Raw genomic sequence first — 21145 nt, 5'->3', positions numbered from 1 at the left:
CAGTGGTCCTATTGAGTATTCTTGAGAGAATAATACTTTGTTTGTTAACCTTGTAAACATGACGTGGAGCCGGGTCTGCCTTCTGAGCTCATGTGACTGGCGTCCTTGTGCTTTGGGAAAATACAGCAAGCGTGCATGGCTGCAGAGGTGTAGTGTGTTGGAAAGATAGGTGGCACCAAGCTTCTCGCTGTGATTGTGTTAGAAGTGCCAGACTGTCTTAATACAAATTCTTACACATTGAGTACGATCACTACATTTAAGGTGGCTGTACATTTGGCAGATTTCAGGTGCCAGTTGGGGTCCTTCAGACCATTTCGGCAGCATATCTGTCTATGTATGCCCCCCCCAGACTGGCCAACCCAACCAATATCTGACCTAAAATTGCCCAGATTTCAATCTGGAAGGTTTGAATTTTCCTATTGAATTGGGGACCGCATCAACTCGTTCATACGGTCCTTGGCCCGATAGCCCATATACTTGCCAACTTAGGGCAATTGAATTAGCCTGATATCACCCACCTTGGGTGGGCATATTGGGAAAAGATCTGCTCATTTGGGACCTCGCCAAACAATCAGATCTTACCGTGTATGGCCACCTTAAGGGGGTGATTTTTTTAGCCTGAAATCATCCAGATATTTGTTGCCAGGTTTGATTTTTCTGTTGGATTGGGGACCGCATTGGCTCGTTGATGAGGTTCCTTGAGGGACGGCGCGTATACCTGCCATTCCAGTTCAATTGTTTGGCCCAAATGAGCGGATGTTGCCGTGTATGGCCAGCTTTAGGGGCAGATTTATCAAAATGTGAAATTAGATCTCACCACAAAAAAACAAAACAAAACAAAAAACAAAAACACCTTTTTTTCATTCTTGTGGGATTTTTAGAAGTGTATTTATCAATGGGTGAAAGTTAGAGTTCACCATATAAAAAGAGGATGAGTTTTTCTGTGGTGAGCTCTAATCTCACATTTTGTTAAATCTGCCCCTAATATATGTGTGCTAACAGTCTGTACCCAATGCATTTTAATACAAAAGGTACCTGCATTGGCCATGGGGATTGGTAGAACTACTTGGCAATGGTGCTAAAATCTCTTTACTCGCTGTTTGAAACCTCTGATAAAGATTTACCTAACAATACTAAAACATTTTCTTTCTTCAAAATGGCAAATTTACTTTCCAAGATAAGTGGTGTGATGGCACGCACATATAAGCCTGTAGTGTGGTGTAGGAGTGTGAGCAAACACAGGAACACATGAGCTTTCTGTATAATTATGTATTGGTAAGGGCGCTGGCACTCCCATCTGCTAGGGTTTCTCACACTTTGTATGCTGTAGGGTAAAGGGATCTAAGGAAATAGGTTATTAAAGAGAACGTATACTGTATTTGAAAAAAGAGTTTACATCAGTGCTGTCCAATTTATTACATCTAATGGACTGGTTAATTCTCATAAGTCTATAGAGCCCTAGAGCAAAATAGGAGCCATAAAAATCATTTGGTGGGACACATCCAGCCCCCGGGTCCCCCAGTTGTTAAATATGATTAAAAAAGGTTACACTGCACAAGAAGGCCTGTTTGTAGCTTTTTTGTTGTATCGATGAATATGGCTTTTCTAAGTGCAATAATTACAGACTCCAGTAGCCTCAAGTGCCTCAATTCGTGAAACATAGTAGAATTGCTTGCTTGAAGGCAGCAATAAAAGGACTAAGTCATTTAAAAGTATATTGTCCCACAGGCTGAACAAGCTTATCATGTGGGATTTGTTCAAGAAAGGTCTGGAAATGGCCAACTTCTACCATTTTTTTGCTGTTCTAACCGGAGCTACTTGCGAAGGCAGACAGTACATGGGAGCCACTATGAAGCTCATGGACATAGGTTGTACTTACAAGTAAAAATAAAGTTTGGTTTGCTCAAGAGCAGTGATCCCCAACCAGTGGCTCTGGAGCAACATGTTGCTTAACACCCCCTTTGATGTTGCTCCCAGTGACCTCAAAGCAGGTCTTCAGTCTTGAATTTCTAGCTTGGAGGCAAGTTTTGGAGGCATAAAGACCATGGGTACTACCAAACAGAGCCTCCTGTAGTCTGCCAATCCACAAAGGGGCTACAAAATAACCAATTACAGTCTTTTTGGTCACCCCACATGCTTGTATTGCTCCCCAACTTTTTTATATTTAAATGTTGCTTATGGGTTAAAAAGTGTGGGGACCCCTGCTCTAGAGGCTGCATTTCAGCACGTTATGAACAGATAAATATTAATAAGTATTGCACATGGAAATGGAGCCTGCCTTAGTTCCAGCAAGTGTCTTCCTAGCCACCTTTTTGCATTATAAGTGCTGTTAGAAGTCTCCTAGAAAGTGGCATGTCAAATAGTAATTTTACATTAAAGGGGTATTTCACCTTTAAGTTAACTTTTAGCATGTTATAGAATACAGTTCTTACCAACTTCTCAATAGGTCTTAATTTTTTATTTTTTTTATAGTTTTTACATTTTGTCTTCCTCTTTTTCCAGCATTCAAATGGGGGTCACTTGACCTTGGTTATTGTTACCTTTTATTACTTATCTCTTTGTATTCAGGCCCTCTCCTATTTATTCGTCTGCCATTCAACCCACTGCCTGGTTACAAGGATGAATTTGTCCCTAGTGACTTGGTAGCTGCTGAAATTCCAAACTGAAGGGCTGCTGCTAAAGAAAAAGCTAAATAATTCAAAAATCACAAATAGAAAAATGAAAACCAATTGCACATTGTCTCGGAATAGCACTCTACATTATTGCATTTAAAGGCAAACTACTCCTTTATGTTGCCTGGGGAAATTAAATTGGCTGGTACTTGGGAATTTTTCGTTTGCTTGATTTCTATCACTGAATTTCCCCTTAGATAGCCATAGGCATAGGCAATGTACAACTCGCAGGCAACCATATTAGCATGTCAAATAAAGTAATTTCCGTATTGTTCCTTCTACTAAACAAGTTAAGTTATGTTTTATTTTAAAGCAAACAAGTGCTTTGGTTTTCTTGGAAATGCGCAACAATTCATAATTCTTAGTCATACCTGAATGGGTGGAGTAAGCTCCAGTTTGTTACTGTCCTTTGCCCATTGCTGACCTTATCAGAGAAGCAATAATTGACAAAGGGAGGGGAGAACAGAATGGTTTTCTTTGCAAACACATTGAACAAACTCACAACAGGGAGTTGCCAGAGGAAATTAAACCGTTTTATGTGCCTTCTTGCCAAGACCGAGAAAAATAAATGGATAGAGAACAAAACAAAGGAGCTCGTAAAGACACATGTGGAGACGCATGCAAAAAAAGTCCAAGTTTGTCTTTGGAGAGAATTTTTTTGTTATATTCAGTTTAGAAACAGATTTCATGCTGTGATTGAATTGTATACTGTACATCCATTGTCTGCAGCTGAAATGAGAGCTCATTGTGTTCTTTAGTTCTATTAAATATCTAATGTATACACTTTTATAAAAAGCTCAGACATTTTCTCCTCCTCCCTGGAGACTAGTAATGATTTATTCTCTCAGTTGCATTATAAATTGGGCAGGTTTTAACAGAGAACTGCCAATTTCTTTAGAAATAAAGTAAATTATACCTGGAGCTTGTTCCCACCTGGAGGTACATCAGAACTATGACTAGATCCATGCGCTAGAGCTCCCCTCTTACTCGATCAGGTCATTGTGATCAGATGCTCAGATCTCTATTGCCCTGCAGGAGACATGGCATTATAAAAATACATGTACTGGTTTGCTAATCATTTGTCTGTGTATCCCAGATTTGCTACTGCACACGCACATAGGGTGTAGTTGAAATAACACGTAATGAGCAATATAGCTGCAATACAAACAAATGAATCGCGTGTCATGGGCTCATTAGTAATTAGTTGAGTGTACTGTTCTATAGAAACCATTGTGTCAGAGCAAAGTTGGTTGGTGGTTTTGCTTCCACGCAGATAAAGGGAAGAAAAACAGCAGATGGAGGTTTCTCCCTGAGAAACCTCCAGATTACAGAAGGATAAATAACCGAATAAGTTATGCTTGATTTACAGATGCAAGCATTAGACACTTGGCTTATGTGGCTTGGCATGGCATGCCATTAAAATAGAAGATTATCACCTTTGGTTTTTATTATAGAAATGAATGCTGTGACATGTTTTTCCGAGGTGTGCCAAGGTACACTGTCCAAACAAAGTATATGCAGTAGTTTCTGTGCCACAGAAATAACTGTTCAAAATATTTTCTTCTTACCCCATAAGTTAATAACTAATCGCAGCATTATAGAGCCTCTAAGCACCAGAGAGCTGACCGTTCGATGAAGTGCAATATGGCAGCATTGATCCTCACTGTTGCACGGCTGCTGTATCTCTTATTGGGTTCAGCAATGCACTTGCTTTTTAGTGTAGTCCTTTGTCAGTCCTGTGTTTAAAGGCACAGGTAATTACATTTCACACATTTTTTTTTACCCAAGTTCTTTTCATGTAATGCAGTTGTTGGTTTAAGATGGCGCTCCTCATTTGCAAATTCTTCCTTTCCTTTAGGGTCATGTTAACATTGCAAGCACACAGGGCCAGTAATTTAGTTTCACCTTCTTTTCCATCCTCCACTTACGTCAAAAGCCCAGCACTGCACATTTTCAGAACAGGCAATCTAAGGAAGCAGAAGAGCTAATATTTACTTGAAATGCCATCAAATACTTTACCTTGTACAGCAACAAAACAGCCTCTCCAATGGCTTCATTAAAGCTGGTTAATCGTTTTAAAGGAGATAACATTTTTGCCTAATGGGAAAACGTAATTCTAATCAACATTTTAATATACTTTTTATATACATCATTTATTTTAGTTATTTGTAAATGTAGTTGCTTTTGAAACAATTAAGCTATTCAGTGCTATTCCAATATCTAACACTTTTAGCAATACAGGTGCCAGGTAGTTGCTAACTTGCTACCTTCCCATTGCTATGCTCCCACTCCAACTTGCAATGCAGTAGTAAAGTGTGACTGATGTTAATCAGCACAAGTCACATGGCTGAGGCACCCTGGGAAATGACGAATATGGCTAGCCCCATGGGAAATTTCAAAATTAAATATATAGAAATCTATAAAAATCAATGCAGGATTCTGCTGGAGAAGCTCTATTAACTGATGGATTTTGAAAACAATATGTTTTACCATGACAGTATTCAATATTACCTTTTATTGTATATTGTGTTTTTAAGTTTATATGGAATTTAAAATAAATGTTTTGAGTGGTCAGGGCCAGGAAAGTACATGAAGCACATGCTGTAAGGGTAATGGCACACAGGGAAATTTATTGCCCGTGGTTAAATATCCCTGAAATGCATTCCCACCGGCTCATAGTAAGGTTCAGCCCGTACCCACCTACGAAGTTGTGTGGATGCTGGCCTGACCCGAAGATTCCATGGGTTTCGGGCTTGCCCACACATCACTATACCAATTCACCTGTGCTAAACTCATTTAGAGTGGAGTGGTAATCACTGGAGCACCACCCCCCCCCCCCACTCCATTCAGGAATGACTGGATCAGATTGTATGTACTCTAATGAGATGAATTTTTAGAAACCAGACACCTACTCTGGATTATATACCCTTTTGTTTCTTACCATTTGCCCCAAGGCCTTGAAACCAGTTTTCCATGTGACAGCCACTTTACAACTGTTTTCAGAACATTACCATAGATGTTAATGGGGAATTTGGGGTGAAAGAGGTTTTACTTTAAAATCACTGAAATCTGAAATCTCCCCTGGTGCTATCAAAGTTAAATTGCATCTTATTTTACAACACAGTTAAACGGTTTTAACACTATTGGAAAATAAGGGTTATACATTCACTGTGGGACGGAAGCCTCTAGCAATTCAGGGTGAAGCAGTGCTGCCAGTTTCACTGGATTTTTATCCTGGGGGAAATTATAGTTTCTATTACGTAACAATGTGTAGTAGCAAAGAACTGCAAGTCATGCCATCTGCATCTATTTATATATCTATATCATCTATATATATCTTTATCTAATACATTTCAGATTTTATTGTAGTCTAAAATATCCTAGAGGTTTTTGTTTGTGGTTATTTAAAAAGCATTGCCTTTAGTAATGTATACTAAGAACCAGTCTAGGCAGGGTGCATTAAAAGCTCATTATTTCTTATGGGAATCGTGATTTATTTTCTACCAAGCTGAATTTATATCATTCCCACAGACTGCTTTCTGGCCTTGTTAATCTGCTCCATGCAATGTAAATCTATAATGAAGAAGTACTGATAATATGGATTTAACTTCTGCTTAAAAGTGCAGAAAAATTTGTATATTTTCCCAGTGTTGTTGTAAATCTTAGGCTGTAATAAAAACTTATTGTGGGTATTATAATAGTGGTTACACGTAAAACTTTTCTGTATTTATTGCTTAGCTAAATTCTGCACATTTTTAAAATTCAATTTCAGTTTGATATAATCTCTGCAGAGTCACATGCTCAATGTTCTTCAGGCTTATATATAATATTAATATATAGCTGATGCTGGAGGCAAAAATACAGTGTTTGTTTCCAAGTCAGTAATTCAAAAATAACTACAGGTATAGGACCTGGGGCTTTCTGGAAAAGTGATCTTTCCATAATTTGGAAAAAAAAAATCATTTAAACCCAACAGGATTGTTTTGCCTCCAATAAGGATTAATTATATCTTAGTTAGGATCAAGTACAAGGTTCTGTTTTATTATTACAGAGAAAAAGGAAGTCATAGTTAAAAATTATAATTATTTGCTTATAATTGATAGGGATTAAATTACTAAATGCTGTGATAGGGGCTAAATTGTGTAAATTCAACATTAAGCAATTTAGCCCCTATCACAGCATGTAATCTCTGTTCGTAACACCTGTAGCACGAACTGTTAGGGTTAAATCTCTGTAACTCTGTGCACCTGTAGCACTGTCCCTATAAGCAGTCACGGACCGGTCCGATTTAATCTCTGTGTGATGGCAAGATATCTGATATGTCTCTTCAGGCGAGCTGATCAGGGTACTTGTACAAACGATACAACCAGTATGTGTATTGCAAACAAGTACAAATTTATTTTGTTTTGATATTACTTTTATAGTAGATAGGTAAACACATCCCATTATGCTTACGTAGCATGGGTGGGCACATATGCCTTACAGTTATTAGCAAATAACAGAAATTCATTAAAATGGCTACTGAAGCTTATTATGGTTTTTTAGCCTTGAAAATAAGCTGAGATACCCAAGGCCAGAGCAACTTGGACAAAGACAAGATAATGAGGATAATCATAACAATTGAAGTAACACATACACAGGCCTTCATGATTGAAAACAAAATTGTGTAAATTCAACATTAAGCAATTTAGCCCCTATCACAGCATTTAGTAATTTAATCCCTATCAATAATTATTTGCTTCTGGATTACGGGTTTCCGGATAAGGGTTCCTGTACCTGGTTTGAGGGCACTGAGGGCAACATCCAAGATGTTGGTAAGCAACATGTTGCTCACAAGCCACTGGTTAGGGATCACTGGGGTGTGATACAATTTAGTGATTGTTCATCTGACTAACATGACTGTTAACACAGAGCGCACATTAAAGTTGTAAGATCATAGTACAGTATTATACAGGTATGGGACTTGTTAACCAGAGTGCTTGGGACCTGGGATCTTTCTGTAATTGTGATCTCTATACCTTAAGTCTGCCACAAAATCATTTAAATATTAAATAAACCCAATAGGATTGTTTTGCCAGCAATATGGATTTATGCACCTCCGCTACCATCAAGTACAAGCTACTGTTTTATTATTATAGAGAAAAAGGAAATAATTTATAAAAATGTAAATTATTTGATTCAAATGGAGTGTATCAGAGATGGCCTTCCCATAATTTAGAGCTTTCTGGATAACTGGTTTCCATACCTGTACTATTACAATCATTGCCATGGAAACTGCTTGCATGGAAAATGTTTCCTTTGGCAGGCATGGAATTAGCAAGCCCATAAAACATAGAAATATTTCATTACTTCAGATCAATAGAAATTGATTCACTTCAAGCCGGGGGTTGTTTCTGAAGCTGGGATTTACATAAAAGCCGCAAGTTGTTGCACATTGCAGTTGTCATATGAGTTCTATTTGGGATTATGATTTGTGATAATAGGCTTGATTCTGTGCTGTGATGTGTTTCCTAAAAACGTTGAAACTCAAACCCTATTGTGCAATGGTTTCGAAACTGTGGGGTATAAACTGCAAGTCCCAGAATCCCTCACTTCGCAATAGTACTGGGTAAGGAAAAGGTTGCATTACACTGTGAGCCTAAGGGTGGTTGCAGTAATCATGGCTTCCATTTAGTTTGTGGAATCCGGTATATCTGTTTGGCAGTTTGGTGTTAGTGCACATTTTCTACATAAGCCCAGCTGAATGAGTTCAAGTAAAAAAAAAAGGGGGGTATATTTTATCCTTTAAATGTCTTGAGCCATTGAGTTATCTGATAAATCTACCTTGCAAGGGAATAACCCTCAAGGCAGCTATTATCCCTGGAATTTCCCAGCTATTTCTTATAGTCACAGGGTGCTTGCAGCTTAGCCAGTTGTTACCTTCCCATGTTGCTAACACATTGTCCGGTGTCCCAGCTATTTAATTTTTTTCATATAATCACATTATATCTTTCTATACCTAGCAGATACCATTTTTATTTCATGTCAATCCTACAGAAAGAGATTTGTATATGATTGGCACCCTATAGTTGTGGAGCTTCTAGGCAATTGCAGCAGCCCCATGAAAATAAATAATTTAGCCATAAGCTTTTTTTTTTTTTATCACGTTGATCTGCATGAGTCACAGTATAAGCTTGTCATAGAAAGGAATGAAAGCTAATGTGTGGGTGGAAATGACAGCCTTGTGGGTATAAGTGCCTATCATGCTCATACCACTCACTCATTCCCCCGTCATGTTCCTAGGCATTGTTTTCCTGTGGAGTCCCTCACTCTTATCTTAACTGTTCCTCTGCTCTTCCTTAAAAGAACATTTTGGTTAATTTAGGAACTCGTTTAAAGAAATAAATACATAATATTAAATGAATATTTCAGTATGTAATGTGAGCTTGTTGCAGCAACAAAGCATTTCTCAATTTCTTTTACATAGGTCATGTTTTAGGCCAGTGATCCCCAACCAGTGGCTCGTGAGCAACATGTTGCTCACCAACCCCATGGATGTTACTAACCAGGTAGTTATTTTTTAATTCCTGGTGGAACTTGGTGGCAGGTTTTGGTTGAAAAAAACAAGACTTACCACACCTTCCCCCCCCCCCACCCTCTTTTCCTCCCCTAAAGAATGACTCGTAAGAATTATACTTGACAACTGTATAATTTATTGATGTAATCATACATAACTTCAACTATCAATGAATATGTTATGGAACTTGTTAATCTCAATAAAAAAGTTAAAATTAAAAAAAAAAAAAAAGATTTACTACCAAATAAAGCCCCCTGTAAGCTGATACGGTGCATAGAGGCTGCCTAATAGCCAATCTTAGCCCTTATTTGGCACCTCCATTAACTTTTATGGGGCTTGTGTTGCTCTCCAGGCCTTTTTACATTTGACTGTGGCTCACGAGTAAGAAAGGTTGGGGACCCCTGTTTTAGGGTGATGGCCCACAGGGAGATTAGTTTAGTTAAGTTAGATTAGTTAGTTAGAATGTTGAGGGCTTTGGCCCACAGGGAGATAAGTCGCCTGCAGTTAAATCTCTGCTACCACGGGCAACTAACCTCCCCGAGGCTACTTTCCACTGTCAATAAAGCAAATTGTTGGTGGGAAGTTACAAGTGCCGCCTAATTTTTCTGAAGTTCACAAAGTTTTCTCCTGGAGGAAATTGTGTACAACTTCAGAAAAAACAAAGCAATGCGTATGCCTTCCAACCCCGCCATTCACTTTGACTGTTGAAAGGCATTTTGGGGACTGTGGGCCATTGCCCTTAACATTCTCCTTATCAGATAGTTACATTGACATTTGGGAACAATGATAATTAGTCATACATGGCATAGCTGCAAGATTGCTTCAAAAATTTGTATTTTGGGAAACTGCTGCACAGGGTCTGTCATAATTCCCAGCAATTTTCGTCATGTCTAAACCTATGATTACCTAGATTACTAGGAATGGCCTACCTGTGGCCTACTATATTATGTATCTCTGTTTTATTTTAGATATGTAGCATTGCTTGGGTCCCTACTAGGCTTAACTGCATCCAGTTATTATACAAGCAAAGGAGAGTGTGCACCCAGCTCAATAGGAAATAAGCACTAGGTATATTGCAGGGTAGATACGGTGCCCTCCGTAATGTTTGGGGCAAACACATTGTCGTTTGATTTTAAATCAAACAGTTCAGACATGATTAAAGTGAACCTTCCAGACTTTAAAGTTATTTGCATTTCGGTTTCACCATGTAGAACACTCTTCTATACAAAGTCCCTCTCATTTCATGGCACCATAATGTTTGGGGCAAAGTAATGATAGGTATATTAAAGCAGTCGTGTTTAGTACTTTGTTGCATATCCCTTGCATGCAATGACTGCTTGAAGTCTGCAATTCATAGACATCACCAGGTGTTGAGTATCTTCTCTGGTGATGCTCTGGCAAGCCTCTACTCATGCTTGTTCCAGGGGCTTGTCCCTTTACATTTCCTCTTCAGCATGTGTTGATTTAAAATTTTACACTGAGGAGTTGAGGGGTAAATTAATAAAACTGTTTCTTTGTCCCAAACGTTACGGAGGTTTAAGTTTGAAAGCCTGTGGGACAGGCCTGGATGTTAAAATAGGACCTTCCATTCCAAGTACACATAGACCCATACAACTTCCCACCAGCCCAATAAACTGTGACTGTCTGTGGCATCTTACAGCAGCCTCTGGCATTTGTCAGAATCCACAGATTGCCAGTCCGGGCCTACCATGCGATATATGTTTTGCACATTACTAAAGTTTCTATCCATTGCTCCTGTGACCATTGCTTACAAGACACAAGATTTACCAAATAATAACCCCATAAACTGCGTTAAACCCTGCATTGAGGGTAACTGACAGATTCATTTATGCTGTATTTATGGGATGATTCGTGAGATTATGGAATGATTTGTGACATTATGTTTGCTTGGTCACATAGCGAGATGTGGGAGAGCTGGCGAGTGAACTCTGATCTCTTATTCCAGAGAATTGTTGCTGTTATCTATTTAGGGCTTTCCCACATGCTAACAGGAAGTTTTCATGTCAGTGAGGTGGAACAATGGAACTATAATTCCCAGCACTCTCCATTAGTTGTCTAAGTATTGCAAATGTTAGTGGAACAAGGGCCATGCTAGGTTAAACATGGCTAATTTTGGCTGCTGTCTTAAGAAGTGTCTTCCCTCACCACCACTAGCAGGGGGCCACAGTTGTGTTTTTAGTGGTTTTGGCCGTCTTGTGCTCGGTTGCTTTGATTTGTGGATTAAATGGATCTTAATGTGTATTTTAGCCATATCGCTGTATCCTTGCCCCTTTCTTCATGATGCCTTTGTGTCTTTTCTTTCTGTTACATCTCACAGCAAATATTATTTTGGGGTGCCTGCTTTGAGGAATTTGGACATAAAGAGTCAGTTTGTTTCAGGGAACGTTTATGTCCCCTATAAGTATTTTAATGATTCTATGTGCTTGGGAAAGTAATGGTGTGATGAATAAGTTTGCATGTCCCACTAATGCCCTCTTACTGCACTTCCCATTGTGTAGTAAAGCTCTTTGTGAAATGGAGAAGCTTATTTATTTGGTTGATAAAGCAGAAGTTTATTTTGTCTCCGTTTTGGAAATGACTTCTGCATTATTTAAAGTTTTTCTTTCTCACACATAAATGTTTTAATGTGCAACAAATGACTGGGCAGTTACAATGTGAAATGCAGAGTCCCCATATGCAACTCATAGCAAAGCACTGACCATTGTTACAGTGTAATAAGTCACCATGTTTGTGCCAGGTCTGCTAACCAATCAGATATTTGCTTTGAAACAGCTGATGTGTACATTTTCCAATTTGGTTGGTTGGCTTACCAGACCTAGGTTGTTCTTGGTAATTTTTAATACACTAACACCTATGTTACACCACTTTTAAACTTGGCCTTTTTGTTCTGTATTGTGTTTTAGCGCTGATGTCTTGGTATTTTAATTGCCGTGTATAAGGACTAGCACACATCTGCAATGTTATTTAAATGAGTGTGCGTTCCCTCTCTTCTCATGGGACTGCGCTTAATTATGCCACTGCTTTCTGCATTTGCTTAATACAGCCTTTTGCCTGAAATGCTTTTTATTCCTGTGATTAATGTTTTTTTTTCCCCAAAGCTAAGAGACTTTACAGTGGCAGGAAACAGAAGTTTAGGTTGGTGGTGGCTGCTTTAAACAAAGGAAACATGTTTATTATGGCTTCAGTCTATAAATGCCACTTTTTTTTTTTTTTTTTTTTTTTTTCCACTGCGGGCCTGAGATAAGCATACATTTCCTTTTCTTTCCTTCTCCCCCCCCTTTTGTAAATTGTGTTTAATAACCAGAAAAGGCTGTGGAATAGTTGCATTAAAAATTAAACCTGACTTAAAGGGGCAATGAGAGTATATAAAAAAAAAATCAGATCAATGGAAATGCCAATGCCCTTGGAATGGTTTAGTACAGCGTCCCACTGCAATTCCAGACTAGACCGACTGGGTGCTTAGGAATGGAAGAGAGTTGGCCCTTGAAGTTAAGGCTGCTTTTCCATAAAATGGATATCCGGGAGTCTAGGGATAACAGCCAGGCATCTACCTGCCTCAAAGGGTACCAACATTCTCCATTGTCCATAGTAGTTAATGGACAAGCTTTTCTGCCAGCATGTCTGGAAGGAATCTGATTCTAATACTGTTCAGTTTGCTATTGAAATTGCCATTATGTGCTGACTGCCCTAAGGACTTCCTCCCACTACTTTATTTTTACTGATTACTAAGGACATCCCACTAAAGTTTCTAGTAGGGAGGTTTAGACTAGCAACTATGTTAGTATGGGGTATAAAGGAAATCATTTTTAAATTGAATTTGATTAAAATGGAGCCTATGGAAGATGGCCTTCCATTTAATTCTGAGCTTTCTGGACAATGGGTCTCCAGATACCAGATCCCATACCTGTATGTGTATCTATACCTTTTGTCTATTTTTATCACAAAATATGAGACTTCTAACAAAACAGTCACAAGGGGTTTGGGAGGGAATTGTATATTGAAAATTGAATTATATACTTTGCTTTGAACAAACATGGACGGGCTTCGTATTTGTGCTCTTATGTTTACTGCCCCAGAAATAGCCTTGGTAAATGATGATTTATTTTCTGTCATTTTTAAGTAGCTTTCATTGTTTTAAAAATGCGCTTAAAAAGAGACTTCCGCTTTTCCTATAAAATCTCCCGGGCAGTTTTTTAGAACGTTTGTTTTCCTTTTCTTTCAGTACTGTTCATTGCTTGCTGGAATCTGGACTGTTGCAGGAAACCAGCTTTTATGGAATGCGCTGATACTTTATTTTAGAACTGTACCAAATGCTACGGCCAAGATAAACGGTAGTGCTGTGCGGTTGTTTTATATTTCACTAACTCCATCCGTTCTTTTAGTTGCAGGGCTCCGAAGACGAGCCTCCACTCAACCCTCCGACGTGCCACGCCATAGAAAAGTTGGGAAAAGGTAACTTCAGATAACTTCACTGGCATTGTTACTGTGAGATAAGCCCTTATTTAGCTGCTCTTTATATGCAAAGAGGAAATTCTGGTTTCTAGGGAATTGGATACCTTAGTAACCAGGCAATTGTTTGAAAGTCCAAATGTAAGATGGATAGGGAAAACCTCACCTCCACAGAAAGATAAGCGATAAATATGTAACCACACAAAGCATAAGTTTTTTTGTTAAGGGAGTCAGTGACCCCCCCCAATAGCCTCATACTATTTGAAACTACATTGATATTTAATCTTCCATTCTTTTTTTCTTACAGCTATACTATAAAATATTTTTTTTATAAAGTAGTTGTTTAAACAAACTTTTTTCCTGCACTTTTTTCCAAGTCATAAATGTATAACATTGAATCTGAATAGTGAATCTGATGTATGTGGGAATTTTGTGTGTACAAAAATGAACTGTTTGAAGCTTGTGCTAAAAATACTCTGTTTGTATTGATCTTTGCAGATAACCTGCTGAGGACTGCCAGCCAGCATTCTGATAGTAGCGGCTTTGCTGAAGACACATCTGCAGACTGTCTTTTAGCCAGTCTTGCCCAAGTAAGCCATCATTTCTTATTTACACATCATTTATATCTGTATGAATCAGATGATGAACATGTATCATAAAGATATATTTTTGTGCATATTTATAGTTGGTCCAGTGACTGGTCCGATTGCCATCTTGGAGTCCATTTCATGTAGACCTGAAAGGTTGAACTTGTGTCTTTTTTCAACCTAACATATATGTATATAAATTGCATTTACATTTAAAAGACGCCACGAGGCAAAATCCTTTTGCAATACATGGCCCACTGGCCACATTTAGCAAAGCTGAAACTGGTGCCCATTAAAGGGGACCTGCCATCCACATATAAAAAGCTGTATAATAAAAGTCCTTTGCAAGTCAAAGCCCAAATTCTTTTTTTAATTAAAACACCCATACACATTAAAACCTTATTTAAAAATCAGAGCTGTCAATCATATATTGTAAATTACTTTCACTTTCCATTAGGTGCTTTATAGATGTTACTGCCCTTCTCACGTTACCCTGCCCTCCTTGAGGCCTATAATTGTGTATCCTGGGCATGTGCATCAGCATTAGGTCCCCTATTCTGGTGCATAGATAGATAGACCTTCCACCATATCCACCATATCCTGGCAAAGAAGGCAGTATCTGTCATTTTCTCTCAAAAGTTGGTAGCTTGATGTTTATGGTACAAAAAATGGCTTCTTAGTAAGTATAGTAAGTAATCTCCTTTGACACAGCCTTAAGTTAAATGGGATCTCCACTTAAAAGCTGTTTACTGTTATTCTAAGCACCTTTAGCAAAAAGGAAAGTTGTGTTCTCCACTAAATTTTAAACCATTAGGCGAGGGGTTCAGTGAGGCCTCTCTACTGGCGATTCCCTTTGGAAAGGCATTTTAGAGAGATTAGTCACGCAGTAGCAGAGATCTATCGTGGGCGGCTAATCTTTTCATGGGACATTAGCCTTAAAGTGGTTAAAGTAGTTCCAATTGAAATCAGGGTTTGTTTAACCCTTTGTGTTTTTTAAATGAAACAATGTAGCTGAACTTTGTTAATATTCTCTGAACTCCTGGCTCTGACTCCTGAAACATTCAGACACTGCTTTCAATAGCAATTACATTTACAAATAACTTTTGAAAAACCATTGAAAACTGTTATAAAATGTATTTTGCAACGCTGTTTTGTACTACAATTTATTTCTTTACGGAAAAAGAACGTTTTTAGGTGAAGTTTACCTTTAAACTAATTGTCGTGTAAGCCATTTTACCCATGCCCAAACTTGGTCAAGAATCTGAGCCTTTATCTAGAGAAAATAGACTGAGCTGTTGCAGGGTAGTCAGGAGTATAGTGTAGTGGTTTCTAACTTTTTGCACCACGGACCGGTTTCAAGACAATTTTTCCAAGGACCAGGGTTGTGGGGGGGGGGGGGGGGGGTGGCACAACTAGTGCATAGTATATAATTGAATTATTACATATGTGATGTAAATGTAATTATTACAGGATTTTATATTATGCACTTTATTTTATTATTATTATTATTATAACATTATAAAATATAATACAGCTCATCATAATGCAAAATCAGTGGGGGACCTGAGCTTGTTTCCCTGCAACTAGATGCGCCCAGTCCCCTTGCTTTTCTTACTCCCACCTAAGTGTTGACATCCCCTGATGCTTAGTATGGAGCTTTAAGTACTTTGGCCCTTGTCGCGATCCGTAGAAAGCTTCCAGGGCTTCACATTGCTGTTGTCATGGCTGTGTAAAACATTGGGGAATTGAGATAACAGGTAATTTAGGACCAGAGGTGGCGCAGTTCAACACAGCCCACGTCCCGTTGCCGGTCCCTGGCCCGGTAGTTTGGGATCCCTTGCATAGTGGGCCCAGAACAGCCAACACTGATACACAGTTTCAATTAATGTGTACACAATAGGTTATCTTTTTTTAATGATCCAAAGACAAAGGCCCTAAAGAGAGTTTCAGTTGGGAGCCAATAATTGTTACCACTCTGGATACTTACACATGATATTGTACCTTTTGAGTATTTTCTGATGCTTATGGATAATGAACCGGAAACTTCTGTCTTTTTAAATTGTTTAGTAATGTCAGTCTTTAAGGAGGTATATTTTGTCAAAGTTTAGTGCCATCTACTGGCAAGATTATAAATACTGTAAAGCTTTATATTTATAGTGCCTATGTATATAGTAAACTTCCCTTACACTGTTTCTTGCTTCTGTAAAACATGATCTCTTGGGGTTAAACTGATATGTTATGCTTTTCATAACAGGGCCAGGAATCATTGCAAGCCATGGGAAGCAGCGCTGACAGCTGTGACAGTGAAACAACTGTAACGTCGGTGGGAGAGGACCTTAGAACACCATTAGCAACTGAGCAGCCAGGGTCCACTGACTTTGACCTAGAGGATCAGTTCTTAACTCCAAGTTTTATGGTGGAAAGCAAAGCATTTTTCAGTGACCATCAGGAAAGTAGGGCAGAAAGCTTAAACATGGACTCGGAACAAATTAATCCATCAGAGGAATGCAAGTCCCATGAGGACCTACACTCTGCCATGGAGTGTATTGCTGAAGAATCTGACTTGCCTCAGGACTATATAGCTGAAAGTGAAATTGACACTGGTAGTGAGTATGAAACCGTTCCCTATACCACCCATCATATATCTGAGCTGGTGGATTCTTATTCAGACTACGAATATAATCTTTGCCGTTCAGAAAAAAATAGTTCCTGTTCTCTGGACCGTGTACATGTAGCATTGCAGAGAGCGCAAATGAAAGTTCTCAGTTCCTCAGGGGAGGCCAGTTCTAGGACCGGTCGCAGCATGATCACGTCAAAGGACCTGATAAAAAAGAGAGAGAATTTCTCCAACTCCGGCTACCCACTAAGGAGGACACAGTCATTGCCTTCTGCCCTGCTTAATCCAGTCAGAGTTGTATCCAAGGTAAATATTGTTTTAACATCTGGCAAAGCAACTGTGTGTAGCCCACCTACATTTTCCTACAAGTATACTCCAGAGGAGGAAGACTGCTTGGAACAAATAGAGGAAGACCCCAACACTAACTCCAAACCTGACTATATCTCTCCTAAATCAGAATTAAAAGAGATGCACAAAAGTGGACCACACAAAATACCAGAAGATCCTCATCCAAGGCCCCAGTCTTGCACTACACATGCATCGCACAGGTCACAATCTTCCTGTTCTCTGCACTCACTGCTTTCGGATTGGCACGAAAAGCCATTGTGTGATCATGGAAGAGCATGGAGCACACACAGTGTCCCTAATTTTTCTGGAGCACCGTGTGGGAACTTTATCTCACCCTTTACTTGTCCAGTAGCTTCCCGGTTTCCTTATGGCTCACTCCATAGGTCTTGCTCTGGATGTACGCTGCCTGTAAATTCCCCACCATCTACTACTGAAATGCAGTTACGGAGAGTGCTGCATGACATAAGAAGCTCACTACAGAACCTTTCACAGGTAAGAACTTGTATTACCCTTTTGTACTAAAGAGTGTCAGTATTGGAGCATTGCCTTCAAGTGAATGTTTTCAGCCTCTTTGGGGTTCATGGCTTCCTTTGGGGTGATCTCCAGTGGTCATATAGATGAATGACCACCTGTGCAATACTAAACTTAACAGCTATTAAATAATAAATATTTATTAGAATTTAGGTCAGAGGTAAGCACTAAAGGGGTAATGAAATTTAATGGCAGTTGCAATGTTTGCAACAGGTCTGGTATCCTGCAGACACAGGCCGCTATTAGCATTTGCATGTGCCTGCACCCAAAGTCACTGCACCGGCCAGGTCTGGGTGCAGGAACACTGAGCAGAATTCAAAGCCAAAATGCATACTCCAGCATTTCATGCCAAAATCTGTTCTGTGTGCCTGCTTCCGGACTGACACAGTGGCTCTGGATGCAGGTACATCTGAAAGCTGATTGGAGCACAGGGGCTGATTCTTGAACTGCATTTATTTGCAGGCCAAGAGTCAGCCTCGCGTGGCTTAAGCCTAACTCTTACAACAACAATTAATTTATAAGCAACACGGTAGCATGGCAAAATACTACAATGGTTGCTGAATTATTCAGTAGCCTTTTATGGGCTTTGTAAGAAATTTATAGACTTTTCTTGTTTTTTCCCCTTGCTTTGTAAAAGAGATGTATTACAAAGTACTATTTGATGACAAGTTTTGCATACGGTAACACAAATCTGATGCTATGAATAGCAAGAGAAACCGAAGATATAAAAAGCAGTGCTTAAAGGAATAAGCACAAAACGCGTCGGTTAATAGAGCTTCTTCAGCAGAACCCTGCATTTAAATCCATTTTTCAAAAGCACAAACAGATTATTTTTTATATTTTGAAATTTAACATGGTGCTAGCAATGATTTCCCAGGGTGCAACAGCCGTGTTTCCTTGTTGGAGTGATAGGTAGTGCCTACACACCAATATTACAGCTAAAAAAAAAAATACATTTGTTGGTTCAAGAATAACATTTTAAAAGTTATAGTGAATTATTTGCTATGTAAACAGTATAATAAAAATCATGACCGAATCCCTCACAGGATCTCCACTCGAAACTTATGTGCACAGTGACAGAAAATGTCATTCTAAGCAACTTTCCATTATACTAATTAAAATGCTAGTCTATTTTCAAAGTTATTTATAAATGTAATTGTTTCGGGAGTCAGACAGGCTGGCTTTTGATAGCAATGTTGCAAGCATGCTGAGGAGACCGGGGGATAAACAAACACTTTTTAAAACCATGAAAAAAAAAATCATTAATGAATGTATATTGGAACATTGCTTAGAAATACGTATGTTTTCGGGGTAGGGGAAACCTTTAGCGTTCAAGTATAGAGATAAATACAAATAGAACTTGTGCTGAAAATATAATCCTGTTCTTTAAATGTAAAAAAAATCTATGTATGTTTATAAAATTATGTTTAAATCATTCAAACGGATCATTCTGTTTTTATGCTTGCTACCTCCCTTAATCAGCTCAATACCACAATGAGCTCAGGATAAACTACCCCTTCCAGCCCCTTTTGCTGTGTCAGATTTGGTTTACAGATAATAGACATAGTATACTTAGAAGTATTCATTGAACTCCTGTTAAACAAGGAGGTACACTGCCCCTTTAACCGGGAAAGCTTTATTTCTGATTATATAATGTTTTTGTATTTGTATTTGAAGTGACACTCAGTACCAAAAACCCAGGTTAATTAATTTTCCTGTTGATTGCTTTCTTTCTGCTTGCTTTGTAGTTCTATATCTTACAATTCTTCTCTTTCTCCCCTTGGAATTTCAGATTTGAAATTCTAATCTTCTGTTGTAATTAATCCTTTTTTTTTTTTTCCTTTTTCTTAGTGTAGTTCTAAGTAGTCACTTGTGTAGTTCTTGGCTGACATTCTAGTCTATTGCTTTCTGAATCAGTCTCCGCGGAACAGCATGTGCTTTAGGCCACTCTCGCATACTCCTTTGGGGTGCTTGTCCTCCTGTACTCATGGTGCTTTCAGTAGGTTCCTATAGGTAGCAATGAAGGGTGATTGGAAGTGATTTGGCGCTGCTTTTTAAATGTGGCTAAAGCAAGCCTGGCAACCATGCTATAATCTTTACGTGTAACACATGCCTAGTTGTATAAGCTGTAAAAAGCACCATTATTTGGTGTACTTAGTGTATTACCATCCATGATATAAAACTGAATTTTTAATCCTAGCATTAAGGTATATTAAATCCGATAATGGAACAATGTGCTTTCCTTTAGCACTCTGTAATGCGAGGGAGCGATGGGTCTGCGAGTGGATTCAGCATGCAGCGATCTTCTGTTCTGCCACTGTATGAGGTGAGTTTGTTTATGCAGAATTGTTCTACATATTCTGGCTAAAGCTGTCTATCCTATTTTATACTGAATTGTGTTTGCTGTTGTTTTCCAGAATACCTTCCAGGAGCTTCAGATAATGAGGAGAAGTCTTAACCTATTTAGAACACAAATGATGGATTTGGAACTCAGCATGTTGCGCCAGCAAACAATGGTCTACCAGCATCTTACTGAGGATGAAAGGTACACAGAAGATCTTACCTTTGGCCATGCACGGGCCAAAAAAAGCTGCTGATTTGCCCCTCCAAATTAAGTTGATAGCTTATTTTTCTGTGTATAAAGACCTTCTTATGGACTGCCCTACTGATATCTGGTCAATTTTCACAGCCAAATCTTTATCTAGCAGGTTTGAAAATCCCACCAGGAGTGGACATAGCTAAACGAGCAGATATGCCAGTTTCCTGGTGTATTTTGTCCCACAAGGGTTCTTGTTGCTACTTATATATATTAAAAAGCAGAAGAATAGAGTGTTACTGCATCCCCAAGGCATTCACCCTCTGTTATTCTTTATTTTTAATCTTGGGTATGTAAAGGGTTTAGGTTCCCTATAAGCTGTGTATAGAAGTTGTATAGGCAGATCATAATGTCACTGAAAGCCCTATTCATATATGAAGACATAGAATTGTATCTGTGCATGTTCATACCTGTGGTTTCATATACTAGAAAACATATTTTAGATTGATGCCCCTTTAGGTGGCTAAAGTTTCTTATGCTCTGAAAAATGATCCCTCTTTCGTTTTCAGGTATGAAGCTGACCAGCTACAGGGCCTGAGAAATTCTGTACGGATGGAGCTGCAAGAGCTGGAACTTCAGCTGGACGAACGGCTCTTGGCTCTTGAGGAACAACTGAGGAACTTTCATGTCTCTTCCCCCTTTCAGCGGCATTCTGCCATGGTATGTTTTTTAAATGCGCAGAGGGCTATATAATGATATTTAATAATGCTGCTTGCTATTCAGTATAGTTCCACATGTGTGTATAATGCCTTTTGTCTCCCAACTTTC

At 38.8% G+C, this 21145-nt stretch overlaps 1 protein-coding gene across 1 annotated transcript in view; it reads left to right on the top strand.

Moving 5' to 3' along the window:
- itprid2 (ITPR interacting domain containing 2) overlaps positions 1-21145 on the top strand; it is a 54552-nt gene that overhangs the window by 25473 nt on the left and 7934 nt on the right. The window contains 6 exon segments of the mRNA NM_001079133.2: positions 13632-13701; positions 14197-14288; positions 16540-17742; positions 20030-20107; positions 20199-20326; positions 20887-21037. Coding sequence (NP_001072601.2) covers positions 13632-13701; positions 14197-14288; positions 16540-17742; positions 20030-20107; positions 20199-20326; positions 20887-21037 — 1722 coding nt within the window.

This window comes from Xenopus tropicalis, chromosome 9 (genome assembly GCF_000004195.4).
Source record: "Xenopus tropicalis strain Nigerian chromosome 9, UCB_Xtro_10.0, whole genome shotgun sequence".
NCBI lineage: Eukaryota > Metazoa > Chordata > Amphibia > Anura > Pipidae > Xenopus > Xenopus tropicalis.
This window is presented reverse-complemented; position numbering and strand designations above follow the sequence as displayed.